Raw genomic sequence first — 21,152 nt, 5'->3', positions numbered from 1 at the left:
GGGGATAGAGGCTTTGGGGAGAATACTGAGAGAGTAGCTGGCGGGATCTTGGTGTTGACTCATCCCCCATGTGGCAGCAGCCATCTTACTCAGGCAGAGACCACTCCCCCTGAGCAGCAGCAGCGTCAAAGGACCCAAAAGCCCCGCCCTCAGGTGGGATTCCACCCTGCCCTTTACCATCTAAGCTGCATCCTGAGTGCAGAGTGGCAGCCACAGATAATAGATGCCTGGCTAAAGGGAACACAGAGTGGTCTGGAGACACCTGAGGAGAGACTGGGGGTGGAGGCTTTGGGGAGAATACTGAGAGAGGAGCTGGCGGGATCTCGGTGTTGACTCATTCCCCATGCAGCAGCAGCCATTTTGCTCAGGCAGAGACCATTCCCTGAGTGGCAGCAACATGAGAGGACCCAAAAACCCCACCTCCAGGAAGGTCTCTGCCAGGTCCTGAGCTGACTAAGCTGGCCTGCTGAATGCAGAGTGACCAGATTAACACGTGAAGGAGACAGCCACAGGCAGTAGTTCCTGAAAGTCTCGAAAAGACTGCTGAAGGTCAGACAGGGTCAACATCTGACATCATCAGAGGCAGATCCAGAAAGTAAAAACAGCGGTCTCCTACCACAGAAGTTCACACCACAAAGTCGGGAAATCAAGGCAGATCAATTTAAGCAGCAGAAGTAAAAGAGAAGAGTCTCACAAATAATGGGAAGATTAAGAAATGCTCCCCACTTGAAGGGAAAGGAGGAATCCCCAGAAAGAAAACTAAATGAAACAGAGGCAAGTAAGCTATCAGATATTGAGTTCCAAACAACGGTTCTAAGGAAGCTCAGTGAGCTCAGAGAGAATTACAAAAACCTATAGGGAAACTATGAGGAACTTACTGCAAACTATATCAGCATGAAAAAGGATGCAGAAACTATCAATAAGACACAAGAGGAAATGAAGAATACAATTTCTGAATTGAAGAACACAGCAGAAGGAGTCAAAAGCAGGCTAGATGAGGCCGAGGACCGAATCAGTGAGCTGGAGGACTACGTAGAAAAAAGTTCCCAGAAAGAGCAAGAAAATGAAAAAAGACTCAAGAAGAATGAAGAGGCATTGAGGGAAATGCAAGACAACCTGAAACATAATACTATCCGTATAATAGGGATGCCAGAAGGAGAAGAGAAAGAGGAAGGGATAGAGAATCTGTTTGAGAAAGTAATGATGGAAGACTCCTCTAATTTGAGGAGAGAAAAAGTCACACAAGTCCAGGAAGCACAGAGGGTCCCATTGGTTCTCAAAAGGAACCCAATGAGGCCCACTCCAAGACACATCATCATTAAAATGGCAAATATCAAAGACAAACAGAGAATCCTCAAGGCAGCAAGAGAAAGGTAGAAACATATAAGGGAGCCCCGATACGGCTGGCAGCTGACTTCTCAACAGAAACGCTGCAATCCAGAAGGGAGTGGCAAGAAATATTCCAAGTGATGAAAAGCAAAGGCCTGCAACCAAGACTGCCCTATCCAGCAAGGCTCTCAATTAAAATGGAAGGTGAAATAAGGAGTTTCCCAGACAAAAGAAGGGTAAATGAATACACCTCCACCAAACCAGCACTGCAAAAGATGCTAAAGGGACTGCTTTAAGATGAAGAGAAAGAATCTATGAATACGCAGTTCCTTTCATAGTCATCAACAGTTGATATTACCAATATTTTTAATGTATATTTATGTGACTGTGACAATGTATTATTTTCATTGTTCCTTTATTATTTGTTGAAACTAAACCTGTTTTTGTGTATTTCTTGCCAATTTCTATTATTTTTAAAAAGATTTAAATGGCTTTTTGGTATTTATCCATTTATTGATTAAAAATTTGTAGAATTTTTTTTCCCTAAAAAAAACCCACCAAACTATTAACCCTTTTTTAGATGTGTAGCAGATACTTTCCCATTCTATTACTTGTCCTTGAACTTTTTATATGTATATTACTGTACAGTCTTAAATGTTTAATATAGTCATACTGTCAATATTTTACTTTATAGCTCCTGGGTTTGAATTATTTTACTTCAGGGTGAGAAAAATATTAGTTGTATTTTCTCCTAAAACTCCTTAGATTCTACATATTGATTTTTAACTCACCTGAATATTTCTTGTGTAGTGTGTGAAATAGGGCTTTATATTTGTTTTATCTCAAGTTATAGTGGTCCATGCACCTTACTTGTCGAATGAGCCTTATTTTCCCCATTGGTTTGAAATATCAATTTAATCATATATTACATTATTAGACCAATAGATACATTTGTTTCTAGAATGTTCATTCTATTTCAATGATCTGCTTGATTATTTCTGTGCTGGTGTCATGTTGGTATAATTGCTAAGACTTTATAATGGTTTTAATTTTTTTAGTATTTTATCATTGATTTTGACATTTAAAAAATAAATAAAATTGATCTGCATGAAAGAAAGAAAGAAAGAAAGAGAGAGTGAGAGAGAGGAAGAAAGAAAGATGGAACTCCTACCATTTGCGACAATGTGAATGGAACTTGAAAATATTATGCTAAGTGAAATAAGTCAGTTGGTGAAAGACAAATACCATATGATCTCACCTATAAGTGGAATCTATTAACAAAATAAACTAACAAACAAAATAAACCACAGGCATGAAAACATGGAGCAGATTGAAAGTGACCAGAGGGGATGTGGAAAGAGGACAATGGTGGAAAGAAGGGGAAAGAACTAGGGAAAGAACATGTATGAATGACCCATGGACATGGACAACAGAGTGGGAACTGACTGTGGGAGTGGAGGTTGGGGGTGGGGTGTGGGATGGGTGAACGGGGGCAAATGGGGATAAATTGAGACAAGTGTAATAGAATAAACATGACTTAAAAATTAAAAAAAAACCATCAAAAAAAGGAACATGCTTTTGATACCTTGTTAGGAAAGCTTTTTTTTTTTTTTAAATTGAAACATTCTGGCCATGAAGGCCATAGGAAAGACAAAAGTATTGGATGAGTACACTGTCTTAAAAAAACTAAGTACAAAAACAATCCAAGGGGAGTTGTAAGGTAGAAAACACAGTTACCAAACCTTTAGAAATATCTATTTCTTATTTTCAATTTGTATTTATCCCAAGGAGCAACACATTAGGAGTTCCAAACACTGGCACAAACACTGTTATTGCTATTAGCTACCGTACTTTTCCCTGAGTTCTGCCTCTTTGGACACGGTTTCCTGTAGCATCTTGTTGTGCCTTTCTAGTAGAGTATCGTGTTCAGACTGTAATGTTTGAAGTTCAGAAACATTGATCTGTAAATTATTTTGGGTATCTTGTAATTTGATTTTTAGTTGGTCAACCAGCATTTCCAAGTGTTCTCTAAAACAGAAAAAAAAAATTTTTGAAAGAGGTGAACATAATTTTGTGGTTTCAAGTAAATTCTACTTTTAATCTTTCAATGTCATATTCCTACTATTGTTATTGATGATCCTAAAGAAAATATAATAATCAGAAGAATTCAGAGACTAGGGTTAAATGTAATACAAAAGACATTATATGTTTTTTTTTTAAATCTCAGACACTACAGATTTATAAAAAGTCTTTGAACTTATAAATTTCATATTCAAATAGAGAGGACCATTAAAAGGCATTAAAATAACTTATTTTATGTTGTAACTCTATGCCATTAATTTAAAAAGAAAAATCAGACAGTTGTAAAGCTAATCATTATGAGAATGGTAGGTTAGACTAAGTTATAGTAAAACATGTCTCTGGCGAAAAACACACACAGAAAGTCCTTAGGTAAAATAAAGTCCCTGGAGAATGTGGACTTTGTTGCTAGATCTTGAATTTCAACCAGTAATTCTGCAACAACTAGTATAAATTTGTTAGTTTTATTTCTTTTTTTAAATAGATTTTATTTTTATTTACTTTTTTTAGAGAGAGAGCAGGAGAGAAACATTGATGAGAGAAGCATGGATCAGCTGCCTCTTGTTTGGGCCTCAGCTGGGGACAGAACCCACAACTCAGGCAGGGGCCCTGATTGGAAATCGAACCAGTGACCCTTTGGTTCATGGGATGATGCCCAACCAACTGAGCCACACTGGTCAGGGCAAAATACGCTATTAGCTTTTTTTCTTTTTAGTAATGTATATGAAAGCAGAAGGAAATAAAACATTTACATTAAAATAACTTGAACCCAAATTCTGGCACAATTAAAAAGTTTAAGTCTTACAAATGGTGATATTTTTATATTTTGTCAATATTCAGCTTTCAGGTTTAAGATGAGCTATTGATGGAGAAAATATCTCATCATTTTCATCTTACAGTTCCTTAGTTAATAGACACCCAAACAAAAAATAAGCATAAATATACAAATATTGATATACAGTCCTACTTAGAACAGTAAGATCCAGATTAACATTGAACTTCTACTTATAAGAACACAACACACATGCTGTAGAATGCCTTATTTCCAGTACATTTTAAAATTACAAATGTAATTTGTATGGTAGTTTTAAAGAAGCATTAAACAATACTGTTGAAATAGTAATTGAGAGGGTCATGAACTTAAAAAAAATTAATTCTAGACCCAAAGTTAGTATTTTTTATAAACTTTTCAAAATAAATAAAATGTTAAGAAACTTCTATTTAGCATAATTAATAGTGATTAAGTACATTGTGGGAGGGACCATTTTTATTCTTCTACTTCTAAATTAAAAAAATTAGAAAACCTAATCATAATATAATTTTGTCTATATTTCCAGTACAACCAGATCCTACTACAAGAGGAAATTATTATGCCTACATCTCAAAGACTATATCCTGGTTTCACTGTTCACTTTACACATAGTTTTCAATTTGTTACTGTTCCCTTCATTATTTCGTTTCCCTGGTGCTGTCTGAGGTCACAGTGAAACCAAAAACACTGTTCTTGTTGATAATTACACGTAAAATTCCATAGTCAAAAGAAATCAAATTAGGATTTTCAATCTACGTGGTGAAGAACTTGGCTTGGAGAGAAAAACCCTGCATATTTCTTATAGTTCAGACTTTACCTTTCTTGTTTAGCTTCCTCAGTTTCAGCCTGAGACACAGATTTATTTTTCTGTTGTTTTAGAACATTATGAACTCGGACTTTGTAGCTCTCAAATTCAGAGGTTATAGCAGCTTGTTCCACCTATAACATTTAAAAGAGAGAAAAACTTTTCTGTTGCATTTTCTATTGTAACATGATTCTCTACTGTCTTTCAGAGATTAATAAATTAAGATGAAAATATGTTTTTTAAAATTAGGAAAATGATTAACACTCTTTAGTCCTCTGATTAACTTTACCTAAAAACTATGCTTGGTCTTGTACTTTTTAAAAGATTTGGAATGATACAATTTTGTCTGACAAGACATATGCTTCCACCATGTTTTATTCTCTGTGTGGGCCCTGACAAAGAAGATACCTGCTAATAAGAAGGGCTTCTGGTGATTAACTGGGCTCAAGTTTTAAAAAACAAAGCCTAGCAGCCATTTTTACATAGAGACTTCTTACACAAACAGCACTTCAGGGAGAAGACTGCACTGAACTGCCTGCCTGCAATGTGTTTCTGTCATGTGAGACAGCCCTTAGAAAGGAGTTCCTGGAATCCTATTTCAACCAGTAGGACTGAGGCTTTCCCCATCCAGTTGAAGCTGCACAGCTATATGCCCATCAGCTTCTTCAATGAGAGGGGCTTAATCTGACCAATTAGAACATTGCCTTTTGGACTAATCAAACTGCAAAGCTTTGGAGTCCTCATTTGCATGAGAATGGACCAATCAGGGATCAGCAGCAGAGACTCTTTATATAAGCCACCTCCCCTGGCTGAGCTGAAACACTGAAAATGCCTCCCTGAAGCAGAGCTGTCTAGCAATAAAGCAGCATGGGCCAGTGTCACTTGACCCCAGGGCTGCCTCACAGCCATGCTGTTTTCACAGCTGTGCTTAATCACAGATGAGCTGTTTTGCACTGCAGTTTCCTTTTTTACCGCACCCCAAAGTGGGGACTCCTGTTGGCATTGAATTGGCACCAACAACCATGGATTGACATCTGGTACATTAATTTACTACCTATAAATTTCATGTCTTTTATTTATTTATTTTAGAGAGAAGGGAAGAGAGGAAGAGAGGGAGAGAAACTTTAATGTGCGAGAGACACATCGATTGGCTGCCTTCTCACATGCCACCAACTGGGCGCCTGGCCTGCTACTCAGACATGTGACCTGACAGGGAATCGAACCAGGAGCAAACTTTATGGTTTGGGGGACAACACCAACCGATAAGCCACACCAGTCAGGGCACTATTTGCCTTTGGAAATTTAGGAAGACTTTCAAGTATGATATATCCTTTAAAAAAATAAATAAATAAAAGAAAATATAATTCAAAGAAATTAAGTTACTTCAAGTTCAGTTTTCAAAAGAAAGTGAGAAAATTAAATTCTAGGCCTCCCGTTTTCCTGATGTGTACTCCCATGACCCTTCTGCCAAGATTGCTTAGATAAGAGCTGCACCTCTAACAAAGCTAAAGTAGGTAAGTAGGCCTCAGCTGCCATTCTGTTAGAATATTATTTTATAATCATTTAGCTCTCACAAAGAACTGTAACACTTCTCTAATAAAAACTTTAAAACAGTGACTTTCTTACACACTGAAATTGCAAACAAGGCTGTAATGAAAACAACATATACCCATGCCTTTCCTTTTAGCAAAAAAAAAAAAAAAAGAAAAGAAAAGAAAAAAAAAGAAAAGAAAAGAAAAAAAAGAAAGAAAAAAAAGTTATCCAAAGTGACAGGGTTACAGTTGAGCTGGGGTTAGGGTCAGATGAGCCGAACCTGGTGTTCATCTAGTAAGTATTCTTAAATAACAGAAAACACTAAGAAGCAAGAGCATAGCCCTCAAGTAAACTGTTATCTAGTTGATAATAACATCTGTGACATGCTGCTTCTGTGTGAAGAACAAACCTTGGCAGCACGGCACTCTTCCTGAAGAGCTGTCACTTTCTGCTGGTACGCACTCAGTGTACGCTGATGCTGGTCTGCAGAGGTCTTCAGGTGCTCGTGAACATTGTGTTTCTCAGATGTTATCTCAGCCAGCCGAATCTGGAGGCAAAATCTTTTGATTAAGCTCTAGTCAATATGATCATTACTAGTTAAACAAGTTTTTCTTAAACATAAACTTGAATTTGGAGACATGAGTATCAAATAATTAATGGACATAATTAAATATGAAAATTATCTGTTATTACTGAAAGGGTAGAGACAATAAAGAATATTTTTCTTAATTAGTTTTACTTAAAATCAATTAAAAAAATCAGTCATGAAAAAGTTCCGAACTACATGTTATAGATCAATGTGTAATTAAACATCTGTAGAGGAAGAATATTTAGGGAAAAAACATAAAATCAACCCTCGGTGTCTGCAAGGGATTGGCTCCAAGAACCCTGTGGATACAATAATCCACACATGTGCAAGATCCTTATATAAAATGGCACAGAACAATGCATATACTTGCCTCTCCGCATCTGCAGATTCCCAACTGTGGATCGAAAATACCATTTTCATCCTTGGTTGGTTGAATCCAAGGATGTGAAACCAGAACCTATGAAGGGCTGACTGTGTATATGATTGATGTGTGTGTGTGTGTGTGTGTGTGTGTGTGTACATATAGTACGTATATTTCATATATACTTATTTACACATATATACATATTTACATATACATATGAGGTCTGTCAGGAAAAACTTCAGCCATTGTTAATATGATAAGAATGGTTTGCGTGACATTGATGTAACTTGGCAGGCAAGGAAAGTGAACTGGAATGCGCATGCATGAACAATGATCATTTCACTGTACTAGTCAGTAGGGGCTGGAGACACTGTTGAGTAAGCATGTGTTCTGTGTGGCCGTCACATTCAAAGTGAGCGAGTAGAGCAATGAATCTGCATCAAATTTTGCATTAAGCTTGAACATTCCTCCAGGTAAACTATTCAGATGATTCAGAAGGCCACAGCTATGGGTAACTGGTGATTGGCAGCTATATCATGACAACACACCTGCATCATGTCTTGTGCAGAGTTTTTTGGCAAAACATCCAATTACCCAGGTGTCTCAGTCCCTCTACAGCCCAGATTTGGCATCCTGCAACTTCTGGCTTTTCCCAAAACTAAAATCACCTTTGAAAGGAAAGAGATTTTGGACCGTTAATGAGATTCAGAAAAATGTGACGGCATCTGATGTTGATTGGGAGAACTGTATGAGGTCCCAAGGTGCCCACTTGAAGGGGACTGAGGCATCTGTAGCCTACGCACAAAGTTTTCTTATCTTGTGTCTTCTCCAATAAACATCTCTATTTTTCATAGTACATGGCTGGATACCTTCTGGACAGACCTCATATATATCCAATGATATTTAGAAAAATCTCTAAATAGTATTACTTTACATGGGGGAAATTTTTCTAAATCTTTAAAAGCAAAAAGAATCTTACTTTATAGAATTCTAGTTGCTGCTGACATGCCTCTAGCTCGCCTTTTAAAGATGCTTGAAGCATTAAGTGATCAGTTTCCTAGAGAATAAGAATCTTAAGTCAAAAAAAGTTTCTCATAAATACACTATATAAATAAGTATTGAATGTGAAACTGAAGAATTAACATACTGCTTGCTTTGAATCTGCCAGTTCTTTCTTGGTTTTCATAAGCAATTGCTTGATTTTGGTGTTTTTTTCCTCACACTGCTGCAATGAAGTCTGTAGTGAAGCTAGCATAAGAGAAAATTTCAGAAAAGATGAAACAATATTTATGAATGAACTTAAATAAACAAATGATGAGTCTTTTCTTTGTACTAACCTTTCTTTTAAAGAAACTTCTCTTAGCTTTTCATTATAGAATATTTCAAACATAAATGACATTAGTGATGATACTGCAATAAACCCTCTGTGCCCATTACCTGGTTTTAACATTACCAACACATGCCCAATCTTATTCTACCCAGACCAGGAGTCAGACTCACAGGCCAAATCTGGCTGCCACCTGTTCCTGTGAATAATTTTATTAATATACAGTCAGGCTCATTTATTTACATATTGTTTCAGACTGCTTTAGTGTAACAGTAGTAGATATGACTAATGGTGATAGAGAATATGGTCTGCAAAGCTTAAAATACTTATGGCCTGGCCCTTTATGAAACAAGTTTGCTAACCCCTGACCTATACCCTCACCTACTCCCTGTGTCCCCACTTTTTCTTTTTTTACAAGATATTCATTCATTTGTAAATTTTTTAAAATCCTCGCCTGCAGACATTTTCATTTGCTTTTTTAGAGAGAGAGGAAGGAAGAAATGAAAGGAAAGAGAGAAACATGGATGCAAGAGAAGCACTGATTGGTATATCTTCCTATGCATCAAGACCAGGGATCCACTCTGGGACCACAGACTGTATGCAACAGGACCAGGGTCACCCGGACCCTGGGTCGCATGCACCCATGCCAATGGGGATGAACATGGACCTTAGGCACGTGCCCTGGCCAGGGATCAAACCCGCAAGCTTTCAGTTACTGGGGATGCCCCAACCACTGAGCCACACCAGCCAGCGCATTTGTAAATGGATGGGAAAATATATATTTAATATAAACATGCTGTTCTTATGGAAAATACTACAATAATTAATAAATAATAATACAAGAATAAACTGTGCTTAGCGTACCTATAACTAAATTTACTTTTGTCTCACCCTGTATCTCTACAAAAAAAAAGGTATATACTTATGGTGTATCTAAAAGATAAAGACTTTAAGAGATACCTCAAAATAGGTACTGTATATTTCCAATTGTATCATATCAGAGGCACATGTGTGGTTTTCTATTTTTGTGATACTGTTTTGACAGTATTGGCAGTGAAAAATAGTTCACTAAGGAACAAACTAAAATGTAAGAAAACCAAAAACTTTCACGCTAACAGAGGTAAAGAAGAAACAAATATCAAATAAGAATAAGTGGATTCATTGTCTGGATCACAGGTACGCATCTACAACCAGTAGGCCATATCTGGCCATGGCCTATTGTAAAACAAGCAAAGAATATATGATAAAGACCATTTGGAAGTCACAAAGACTTACTATCTGATCCTTCACAGAAAAGGTATGCTTGACCTCTGATCTAGACCAGTTACACAGACACTCTGTAACCATGCTGCTAAAAGCTCTTACAAGCAATGATTAACTTTATGAAGTTAAATCCACACATACACATTGCATTACTTGGTAAATATGAACAGGTGTACTGCAAGAATATATCTTAACTATGCCCTTTTTATAATAAATCTATTCAGTTATTTCCAAGTAACTGTTTACCCAGTTCTAAAAAGCAGTTTACAAAGCAAAAATTACATACAAAGTTCTTGTTAAGTGCTCTAGGAATTATGATAAAAAAGACATAGTAAGTCCTTGAAATCAAAGAATATATAGAACGAAATAAGGGGACAACGTTTTACATGATAAAGTAAAGCAAAATATAAATGTTTAGAAAGAAATACAATTGGCTATGGGGACTCACATGGACAAGGCTATATACAGTTTGCATGAGACAAGGAAGATTTCATAGCACAGGAAACATTCAAGATTAGGAAGGATTTAAAAAGGTGAGCATAAAGGTGGAAGGGCAAAGGCATGGAAGAAAGAGTAGCAGCAGATGAAATATACAGTTAAATCATGTCTCAGGAAAAATGAATAGTCCTCTTTTCCTGTGATAGAGTAATGAGAATTAAATTGAAAAGTTAGACTGGGGTCAGGTATTATAGGGGTTTGAGATTAAGGTTGGCATTCCTAATTCATTAGGCAAAATGAGCCACACGATTTTCTTTTATTTGTCTGGAACATTGTCCTCATGCTTCCTTATCTTCTTATCTACTCTACCACAGCTCCCTAGCCCAGACTCCTAAGGCCTTTGCTGTCTCGAGGCTGGTGGCTTTTCCAAGATTCTACCCCATTCTAATTATTCCGATATACTACGCAGGTAAATCTTCTCCACTGTCTTTAGAAACGGCCCAAATATTCAGGTACTTTATGAACTGGATGAAAAATATCTTCCTAATTATACGTCACTTCTCCCTAAAAGGTCAAGCCTTCATTCCAACTAGTCAAGTCTTCCAAAATTATTCAATTTTTGCTCATACCACAGCTCAGAAAGGAATACCCTTCTCAATCTGCTTTTTCTCTACAAACTCTAACTTCAAAGCTCGACTCCAGCCCCAAACTATAAATGTCTCAGTTCACAAAATCTCTCTCCTCTCTGAACTCTTAGCACTCACTGCCTGTACCACTCATTTCTGTACTTACTTATCAGCGAGAGGTGGGTGGCCCTGAATAAGCACTTTCACCCCCTTCCAAGGTATCAGCCTCTCTTGTAGTTGACTGTCAAAAGTATACATATTCACAAAACCAAATGTTTGCATTGTGGGAATATAATCTAGAGCTCTCCTATTTGCATCAAGAACGTAGCTGGAAGACACGGTACATGCATTGTTAATGGTATATGTATACTGAATTGTCTGGAAGTATTCAGATGATGTGTTTAATTATATGAATAATCTAAAATTTATCCCTGGATATAGGTAGGTCATCAGAACTCTGCACACTTGGACTTTATTATTTTATTCATCCATGGAATCACCTTTATTGAGTTGGGATTTGGCCACAGGCTGAATGAAGCATGCATTACAAAACAGTCATAGAAAATTTGCTATTTCATTTATTGTGGGGATCCCACTGAGACTATGAGTCCAGATTTTCTGTGGTTCCTATTAAAGTTAAATACAAAATAGAGAATGGACTTGAAAATTCCCTGATCGAACAAAACCATTTAAGCCACATAAGTTAAACTTAAATTTTAGCTTATTCTGCAAAACAAGTTAACGTGTTAACTTGGGTGCTTCTTGTTAACTGCTTCTGATAATCATAAAAAAACTTAAGTCATCTCCCTAAAATGATATAAGATAATCATTATTAACTAATCCTTTGTGGGCTGGAAATCCCCACTGTAATAAACAAATATTGTAAAGGTTAAATGACTTCCTCGTTTTTACTTTATAAGCCGTCTTATGATATCATGCCTTGAGTTACCAGTCTTTGAATTTGAAACTCCCAGGTATGAACTGTTCTTAAATACACAATAAATTTTTACATTTATTGAAGTGGTAGTTTTAATTTTGCTATTTCTGGCTGTTTGACACTCCTAAGCTAGCATTAACTATAAAATGACTTATGAGGCTTTGAAAAAACAGATTTCAGGGCCCCAACCTTTAAGGTTCTGTGCCTGGGCTTTCTAAAAAGGTCTCTGGATGTTGTATGATATTCAAGTCAATTCTGGGGTCATTGGTCCCATATGACATACTGCTCCTTTTATAGAAATGCCTAAAAAAATGTTCTCACACATCTTAATACCAGGAAAAGCTGTTTCTTGGAAGCATCACATTTGTTCTACTATTGGGGATAATGTAAACCTTGTAACTGGTAATATTCCTGTCTTTATTCACGCTTCTGAGAACAACAAAGATACAAAGAACACACACTTTATGTCTTCATCTTCTGTCTGACTTTACTGTATAGTTCTACACCTCAATATTTCCTTTTATCCAATTTCCTCATCATTCATATATTTAAAATCTTGTTGAACTATAATATCTTTGAACCTACCTCAAATTATTTTTTTGGAAGTTCTGCTTCTGGCCATGAAGGAGTAACAGAATCTAGACTTATGTTCTTATAAAAATTAGAAAACTGAAGAGGCCAAAGATGGCAGTGACACAGGAAGATGCTGAACTTGCCCCCTCCCATGGAAATACTCAACTATACACATATAGAGACAGCAATTACTCCTGCTGGACAATTTCTGAACAACAAACAAGAAAACAGACCAGAAAGAGAAGGCTGGGAGACTGCAGGAATTTTCCCAGTCTAGAGGAGGCAGTGAGCACCATTTTTTATGGCTCCTTCCACCTGAATAAGGTAGGCTAGAGCTCTCTCTATTCCCCCACAGGGTGTTACAGCTATACTGCCTGGAGCTTTTTGCCTCTGATCACAATGAGCAAGCACGAACAAAATGGCATCATCACATGCAAATGGCCTCCCTTCCTCACATGGCCTCCATTGTCCTTGGAGCCACTCCAGCCCAGCAAGTCAGTGCCACAGGCTTGCCCAGATCCAGCCCAGCTTCCTCAAACTACCTAGCATGTAGAGTCTACATAGACCCACTTCTACACAAGACAACGTTCTGTACAATAAAGAAGACAAAGGCTGTATAGAGAAAGCTAGGGAATCACAGGGGCTCTCTTAAGACTGAGGAATTCTCCAGGGTTGGAGGTGATAGTGAGTGCTATTGTTTATGTCCCCATCTACTTCCACAGAGTGGGTGGGGACTCCATCTGGGTGCTCAGGTCTCCCTTTAAGTTCATTCAGCATACTCCCAGAAATATCACCAGAACCCATTATGGCCCAAAACAAAGGGAGGAAGCACGATCGACAGGGCATTACTCCATGTGTGTGGACTCCCCACTCAGTCACTCAGCTTTGTAGGGCAGTGCCTTTAGGTGCCTGCTTGCCTCCTATCTGCCTGCCAAAAATCATCCAGCACACAGTCTCACAGTGTTTTCTTCTACACATAAGAGCACATTTTCATGACTAGGAGAGAGAGCTATTTTTGCTGAATTCATATAAACTAATATAGAAAGTCAAACAAGTATCTCTCAAATGAAGGAACAAGAAAAATCCCCAGAAACAAGGAAACAAAGATAAGTAATATACCTGATAAAGAATTCAAAGAGAGTCATAAGGATACTCACTGAACTTGTGAGTGGAATAGAGGAATTTAGTGAGAACTTCAACAAGTAAATATAATAAGACACAGGCAGACCTGAATAATGCAGTAACTAAAATTAAAAATACACTAGGAAGAATCAATAGCCGATTTGCTAATAACAGAATGAATTAGAAACCTGGAAGACAGTAAGGGGAATCAACTGATTAGAAAAAGAAAAAAAAAAAAAAAGAACTGAATTAAAAACAACACAGATAAGGGATCTTTGGGATAACATCAAATGTTTGAATATTCACATTATAGGTATCCCAGAAGGAAGAGAAACAGAACAAAAACCAGAAACTTATTTAAAGAAATAATGGCTGAAAATGTTCCAAATCAGGGAAAGGAAGCAGATATCCAGGTCCAGGAAGCACAGAGTGCCAAATAAGATGAACGCAAAGAGCCCCACACCAAAACATATTGTAATTAAAATGATAAAAGTTAAAGAGATAATCTTGAAGGAAGCAAGAGAAAAATAATGACTTACATACCAAGGGAAACCATGTAAGAGGATTAGCTAGTTTTTTAGCAGCAACTTTATAGGCCAGAAGACAGTGGCAGCACATCTTTAAAATGCTGAAAGAAAGGAACCTACAACTGAGAATAATTCACCCAACATTTTATCTAGCATTCAGAATTAAGTGAGAAATAAAGACTTTCCCAGACAAATAAAAGCTAAAGAAGCTCATCACCATTAAATCCATTTTACAAGAGATGGTAAAGGGTCTTCTTTAAGCAGAAAAGAAAGGCTATATGTAGAAATAAGTAAATATGAAGAGGAAAAATATCTCACAGGTAACATCAAATATTTAATAAATAGAGCAAATCAGACATTTAAAAAGCAACTATGAAGATCAGAAAAAAATAAACTCAACTCAAATTACAAAAAGTAGTAGAAGATACATGACACAAAAAGATTTAAAATATGACACCAATAACATAAAGCATGGAGTATTATTCTGATATGAAAACCAGACAACGACATTTCAGAAAAGGATAACTATAGGTCAACATCCCTGATGAATACAGATGCAAAAATTTTCAACAAAGTTATTAGCAAATGAGATTCAACGATACATTAAAAGGATAGTACACCATTGGAAAATCAAGATGGCGAAAGAGTGAGTGGAAGTCACACTGACCTCCTCCCAGGACCAACCTGGAATTACAACTAAATTGTGGAGAAATCACCTGGAACAAACAACTGAACAATAGCGAGAGAGGAGCCTGATAACCTCAGAGAAAGAAGAATCAGCTTTAGGGCAATCTAACTGGTAAGAAGGGTGGTAGAGACCTGAGAAGGTGGGTGGGGCGCCCATGGGTGTCAGCACCAGAAGGATATTAAAAGGGCCAGTTGGATCGCCCTGAGAAGAGCGGGGTCTACACCAAGAGCAGAGATCTCCAGCCTATAGCACTAGAGCCCAAGAAGTACACAGAAAACAGCCACCTGTGAAAAGCGGCAGGGTTGCTCTCTGCCAGAGACAGGTACTGGAGACACAAAGAGCCACTTAAAGGGCCAATCCATAAATTTTTATTTGCAGCCACTCACCCTGGTCTCTGGCAAAGGCAGGGGAAGAGTGGGCTAGAGACTCCTGAGGAGAGAGTGGGGATGGAGGCTTTGGGGAGAATACTGAGAGAGGAGCATGGCGGGATCTCGGTGTTGACTCATTCCCCATGCAGCAGCAGCCATTTTGCTCAGGCAGAGACCATTCCCCTGGGCAGCAGCAGTGTCCGAGGACACAATAGCCCCGTCCTTAGCTGTCTAAGCCATCCCTGCTAAATGCTGAGTGATCAGATTAACACGTGAAGGAGACAGCCACAGGCAGTAGTTCCTGAAAGTCTCGAAAAGACTGCTGAAGGTCAGACAGGGTCAACATCTGACATCATCAGAGGCAGATCCAGAAAGTAAAAACAGCGGTCTCCTACCACAGAAGTTCACACCACAAAGTCGGGAAATCAAGGCAGATCAATTTAAGCAGCAGAAGTAAAAGAGAAGAGTCTCACAAATAATGGGAAGATTAAGAAATGCTCCCCACTTGAAGGGAAAGGAGGAATCCCCAGAAAGAAAACTAAATGAAACAGAGGCAAGTAAGCTATCAGATATTGAGTTCCAAACAACGGTTCTAAGGAAGCTCAGTGAGCTCAGAGAGAATTACAAAAACCTATAGGGAAACTATGAGGAACTTACTGCAAACTATATCAGCATGAAAAAGGATGCAGAAACTATCAATAAGACACAAGAGGAAATGAAGAATACAATTTCTGAATTGAAGAACACAGCAGAAGGAGTCAAAAGCAGGCTAGATGAGGCCGAGGACCGAATCAGTGAGCTGGAGGACTACGTAGAAAAAAGTTCCCAGAAAGAGCAAGAAAATGAAAAAAGACTCAAGAAGAATGAAGAGGCATTGAGGGAAATGCAAGACAACCTGAAACATAATACTATCCGTATAATAGGGATGCCAGAAGGAGAAGAGAAAGAGGAAGGGATAGAGAATCTGTTTGAGAAAGTAATGATGGAAGACTTCTCTAATTTGAGGAGAGAAAAAGTCACACAAGTCCAGGAAGCACAGAGGGTCCCATTGGTTCTCAAAAGGAACCCAATGAGGCCCACTCCAAGACACATCATCATTAAAATGGCAAATATCAAAGACAAACAGAGAATCCTCAAGGCAGCAAGAGAAAGGTAGAAACATATAAGGGAGCCCCGATACGGCTGGCAGCTGACTTCTCAACAGAAACGCTGCAATCCAGAAGGGAGTGGCAAGAAATATTCCAAGTGATGAAAAGCAAAGGCCTGCAACCAAGACTGCCCTATCCAGCAAGGCTCTCAATTAAAATGGAAGGTGAAATAAGGAGTTTCCCAGACAAAAGAAGGGTAAATGAATACACCTCCACCAAACCAGCACTGCAAAAGATGCTAAAGGGACTGCTTTAAGATGAAGAGAAAGAATCTATGAATACGCAGTTCCTTTCATAGTCATCAACAGTTGATATTACCAATATTTTTAATGTATATTTATGTGACTGTGACAATGTGTTATTTTCATTGTTCCTTTATTATTTGTTGAAACTAAACCTGTTTTTGTGTATTTCTTGCCAATTTCTATTATTTTTAAAAAGATTTAAATGGCTTTTTGGTATTTATCCATTTATTGATTAAAAATTTGTAGAATTTTTTTTCCCTAAAAAAAAACCCAAACTATTAACCCTTTTTTAGATGTGTAGCAGATACTTTCCCATTCTATTACTTGTCCTTGAACTTTTTATATGTATATTACTGTACAGTCTTAAATGTTTAATATAGTCATACTGTCAATATTTTACTTTATAGCTCCTGGGTTTGAATTATTTTACTTCAGGGTGAGAAAAATATTAGTTGTATTTTCTCCCAAAACTCCTTAGATTCTATATATTGATTTTTAACTCACCTGAATATTTCTTGTAAAGTGTGTGAAATAGGGCTCTATGTTTCTTTTATTTCAAGTAATACTGGTCCAGGCACCTTATTTGTCGAATAAGCCTTATTTTCCCCATTGATTTGAAATATCAATTTAATCATCTATTACACTGTCAGACAGATATATACGTTTGTCTCTAGAATACTCACTATATTTCGTTGATCTATTTGATTATTTCTGTGCTGGTGTCATGTTGGTTATTTGCTTAGACTTTATAAGGGTGTTAAATTTTTAAAATATTTTATAATTAATTTTGACATTTAAAAAATAAAATCAATCTGCATTTAAGGAAGAAAGAAAAAGAAAGAGAGAGATGGAACTCCTACTTTTTGTGACAACATGGATAGAACTGGAGAATATTAAGCTAAGTGAAATAAACCAGCTGATGAAAGACAAATACCATATGATCTCACCTATAAGTGGACTGTATTCAACAAAATAAACTAACAAACAAAATAAACCACAGGCATGGAAACATGGAGCAGACTGAAAGTGACCAGAGGGGATGAGGAAAGAGGACAATGGTGGAAAGAAGGGGAAGGGACTAGACAAAAACATGTATGAATGACCCATGGTCATGGAGAACAGAGTGGGAATTGACTGTGGGAGCGGAGGGTGGTGGTGGGATGGGTGGAGGGAGATAAAGGAGGAAAAATAGAGACAACTGTAATAGAATAAACATGATTTATAAATTTAAAAAAATTGATCTTTGGTAAAAACACAAAACAGCAAAATCAAACAGATAGGATTGCATTAAACAAAAAGTGTTTACACAATAAAGGAAACCACCAAAAAAATAAAAAGACAACCTACTGAGTGGGAGAAGGTATTCACAAATGAAACATTTGATAAGGGGACTTAGCATTAGCATCATTTGGATGTATATGAACATCCTAAATATATAAGGAACTCATAATTTAACACCAAAAAACAAATAATCCAATTTCGAAATGGGATTTTAAAAAAAAAGTCCAAAGAGGGTATACAGGTGGCCAAGAGAATATGAAAAGATGCTCAATATCACTAAACATCAGGGAAATGCAAATTAAAACCACAATCAGATATCACCGTCCACCTATAAGAATGGCTATCATCTATAATCAAAAAACAAATTTTGGTGAGGATATGGACAAAAGGGAATCCTTGTGCACTGTTGGTGGGATTGTAAAGTGGTGTAACCATTATGGAAAACAGTATGGAAATCCTTAAAAAATTAAAAGTAGAGCTGTCATACAATATAGCAATTTCACTTCTGGGTATTTCTCCAATGACAACAAAAACAATAATTTGGAAAGATATATGCACCCTAATGTTCACTGCAGCATTACTAGGAACAGCTAAGATATGGAAGCAGCCTAGATGTCCATCATTACATAAAGGGATAAAGAAGATTTGATTTATATTTACAATGGAATATTATTCAGCAATAAAAGGGAACAAAATTCTGTCATTTGTGACAACACTGATGGACCTAGACAGTGTCGTGCTAAGTGCAATAAGGCAGACAAAGAAAGATAAATACCATTTGATTTCACTTATATGTGATATAAAAAATAATCAAACGAGTAAACAAAAGACCCATAAACAGACACACAGATATAGAGAACAAGCTGATAATTGCAAAGGGTTTGGATGGAGTGATGGGGAAAAAAATGAGACAATGACATTTAATAACTTTAATTTCTTTCTTAAATAAAAAGAGAAGAAAAATAACAAATATATGAAAAAAACTGTCCTCTGACATTGGACAGTAAAACAGTACAGTATTTGTGATCCCTGAAAGGAGGTAAGCAAACAAACAAACAAACAAGGTGAGCCCTGATCAGTGTGGCTCAGTTGGTTGGGCATTGTACACATAGTAAAAGGTAGCTGGTTTGATTCCCGGTCAGCGAACACACCAAGGTTGTGGATCTGGTCACTGGTCAAGCCTGAAAGAGACAGTCAACCAATCGATGTTTCTCTATCATATTGCTGTTTCTCTCTCTTTCTTTCTCCCTTTTCCTCTCTAAATAAATAAATAAATAAATAAATAAATAAAGGAAGGAAGGAAGGAAGGAAGGAAGGAAGTGAGCTCCACAGCCCCTGCTTTCTGCATGAAGGGAATTTTTAAATTTTTAAAAAGTATTTATTGATTTTAGAGAGGAAGGATGAAAGAGCAAGAGAGGGAAACAGCGACTTGTTGTTCCACTTATTTATGCATTCATTGGTTGATTCCTGTTTGTGTCCTGAGAGAGGAACCCTCATCCTTGGTGTATCTGGACAATGCTCCAACCAACTGAGATATCTGTCTAGGACTGAAGGCAATTTTTAGACTTGTTGCAGGAGGGGAATCCCAAACAGAGGAGAGTTTTTACTAAGTTGCAAAAAGTAATAGGGAAAAGAACAATGCATACAGAGCTGTAATCTGAACAATTCCCAGTATTTACACAGGACTATAAATTGTTCATATTCCCATCAGATACAGTAAGACACTTTGGTGAATACGTGGGCACTCAGTAGATCTCAGAAGATTCCTACCTTAGCAGTGGGACTGAACTAGATCTATAGGAAAGGCTACTCTACACTTATCTTAAAGGAGATGAAAAACAAGCCACAAAAGATAAAACTCATCCAAATATAACTGGACTTCCTGTCATACAAAGTTTAACTCTTCAAAAGAATATTAAAAAAAAATCTAGCATTCCAGGACAATGACCACAGCCAACTGGGCAAGAAAAGTTTTCATGACTTCCGGCCATGATGGAGATGCAGGTAGATATGTTTTGCTTCCTCACACAACCAAAAGAAGGGTAACAGCCAATTTAAAAACAAAAAACAACCAGGAATGCCAGAAAATCAAACTGTAAGGAAGTCTGACAACCAAGGAGTTAAAGAAGAAACAGTCATCCAGACTGGTAGGAGGGATGGATATGGGCAGCAGGGTCGGAGAGGTCAGTGGCAAGGCAGTGGACCAGGTGGGTGAGGCAGCAGCTGGTGGACCAGGTGGTCCCACATTTCCGTGTGGATAAGGTGGAAGGAACAACTAGGGAGCAAGACAGACTGCATAACCTAGGGCTCCAGTGCAGAAAACTAAAGCTTAAAAACCTCTGGATGTAAAAACCTGTGGAGGTTACAGCAGAGGGAGGTACTCCCAGTATCACAGAAGAGTCTGCTAGAGAGACTCAAAGGGGTCCTTGAACATACACAAACCCACCCATCTGGGAATCAGCACCAAAAGAGCCCAATTTGCTTGTGGGTAGCAGGGGAAGTGACTGAAAGTGGGGAAGAGCTGAGCAAGTAGCATTTATCCCTCTCTGACCCTTCCCCCACATACAGCATCACAACAGAGTGACTTGGGTTGCCCGGCCCTGGTGAATACCTAAGGCTCTGCCCCTTACAACGAAACAGGTGCGCCAAGACAAAGAAGTATGGCCCAAATGAAAGAACAGATAAAAACTCCAAAAAAAAGAACGAAGCAATGAGGAGATAGCCAACCTTCCAGATGCAGAATTGAAAACACTGATAATCAAAATGCTCACAGAAATAGTTGAGTACAGCCGCAAAACAGGAAAACAATGAATGCTATAATGAAGTGAAATAAAGGAAAATATACAGGGAACCAACAGTGAGGGGAAGGAAACTGGGACTCAAATCAACGATTTGGAACAGAAGGAAGAAAATAAACATTCAACTGCAAGAGGATGAAGAAATAAGAATTCAAAAAAATGAGGAGAGGCTGAGGAACCTCTGGGACAACATTAAACATTCGAACATCTGAATCATAGGGGTGCCAGAAGGAGAAGGGGAAGAGCAAGAAATTGAAAACTTATTTGAAAAAATAATGAAGGAAAACTTCCCCAATCTGGC

At 37.6% G+C, this 21,152-nt stretch overlaps 1 protein-coding gene across 1 annotated transcript in view; it reads right to left on the bottom strand.

The window, feature by feature from the left end:
• GCC2 (GRIP and coiled-coil domain containing 2) overlaps positions 1-21,152 on the bottom strand; it is a 99,353-nt gene that overhangs the window by 41,459 nt on the left and 36,742 nt on the right. Inside the window, exons 14-18 of the mRNA XM_054592012.1 lie at positions 8,658-8,758; positions 8,490-8,567; positions 6,967-7,104; positions 5,037-5,158; positions 3,181-3,357 (exon numbers count right to left, since the gene is read on the bottom strand). Coding sequence (XP_054447987.1) covers positions 3,181-3,357; positions 5,037-5,158; positions 6,967-7,104; positions 8,490-8,567; positions 8,658-8,758 — 616 coding nt within the window. The remainder of the gene's footprint in view (positions 1-3,180; positions 3,358-5,036; positions 5,159-6,966; positions 7,105-8,489; positions 8,568-8,657; positions 8,759-21,152) is intronic.

The sequence above is a fragment of the Pteronotus mesoamericanus genome, unplaced genomic scaffold (genome assembly GCF_021234165.1).
Source record: "Pteronotus mesoamericanus isolate MK-2021 breed Mesoamerican mustached bat unplaced genomic scaffold, CSHL_Meso_final scaffold_31, whole genome shotgun sequence".
Classification (NCBI taxonomy): domain Eukaryota; kingdom Metazoa; phylum Chordata; class Mammalia; order Chiroptera; family Mormoopidae; genus Pteronotus; species Pteronotus mesoamericanus.
The sequence above is the reverse complement of the archived record's forward strand: the minus strand, read 5'-3'. Positions and strand labels throughout refer to the sequence as shown.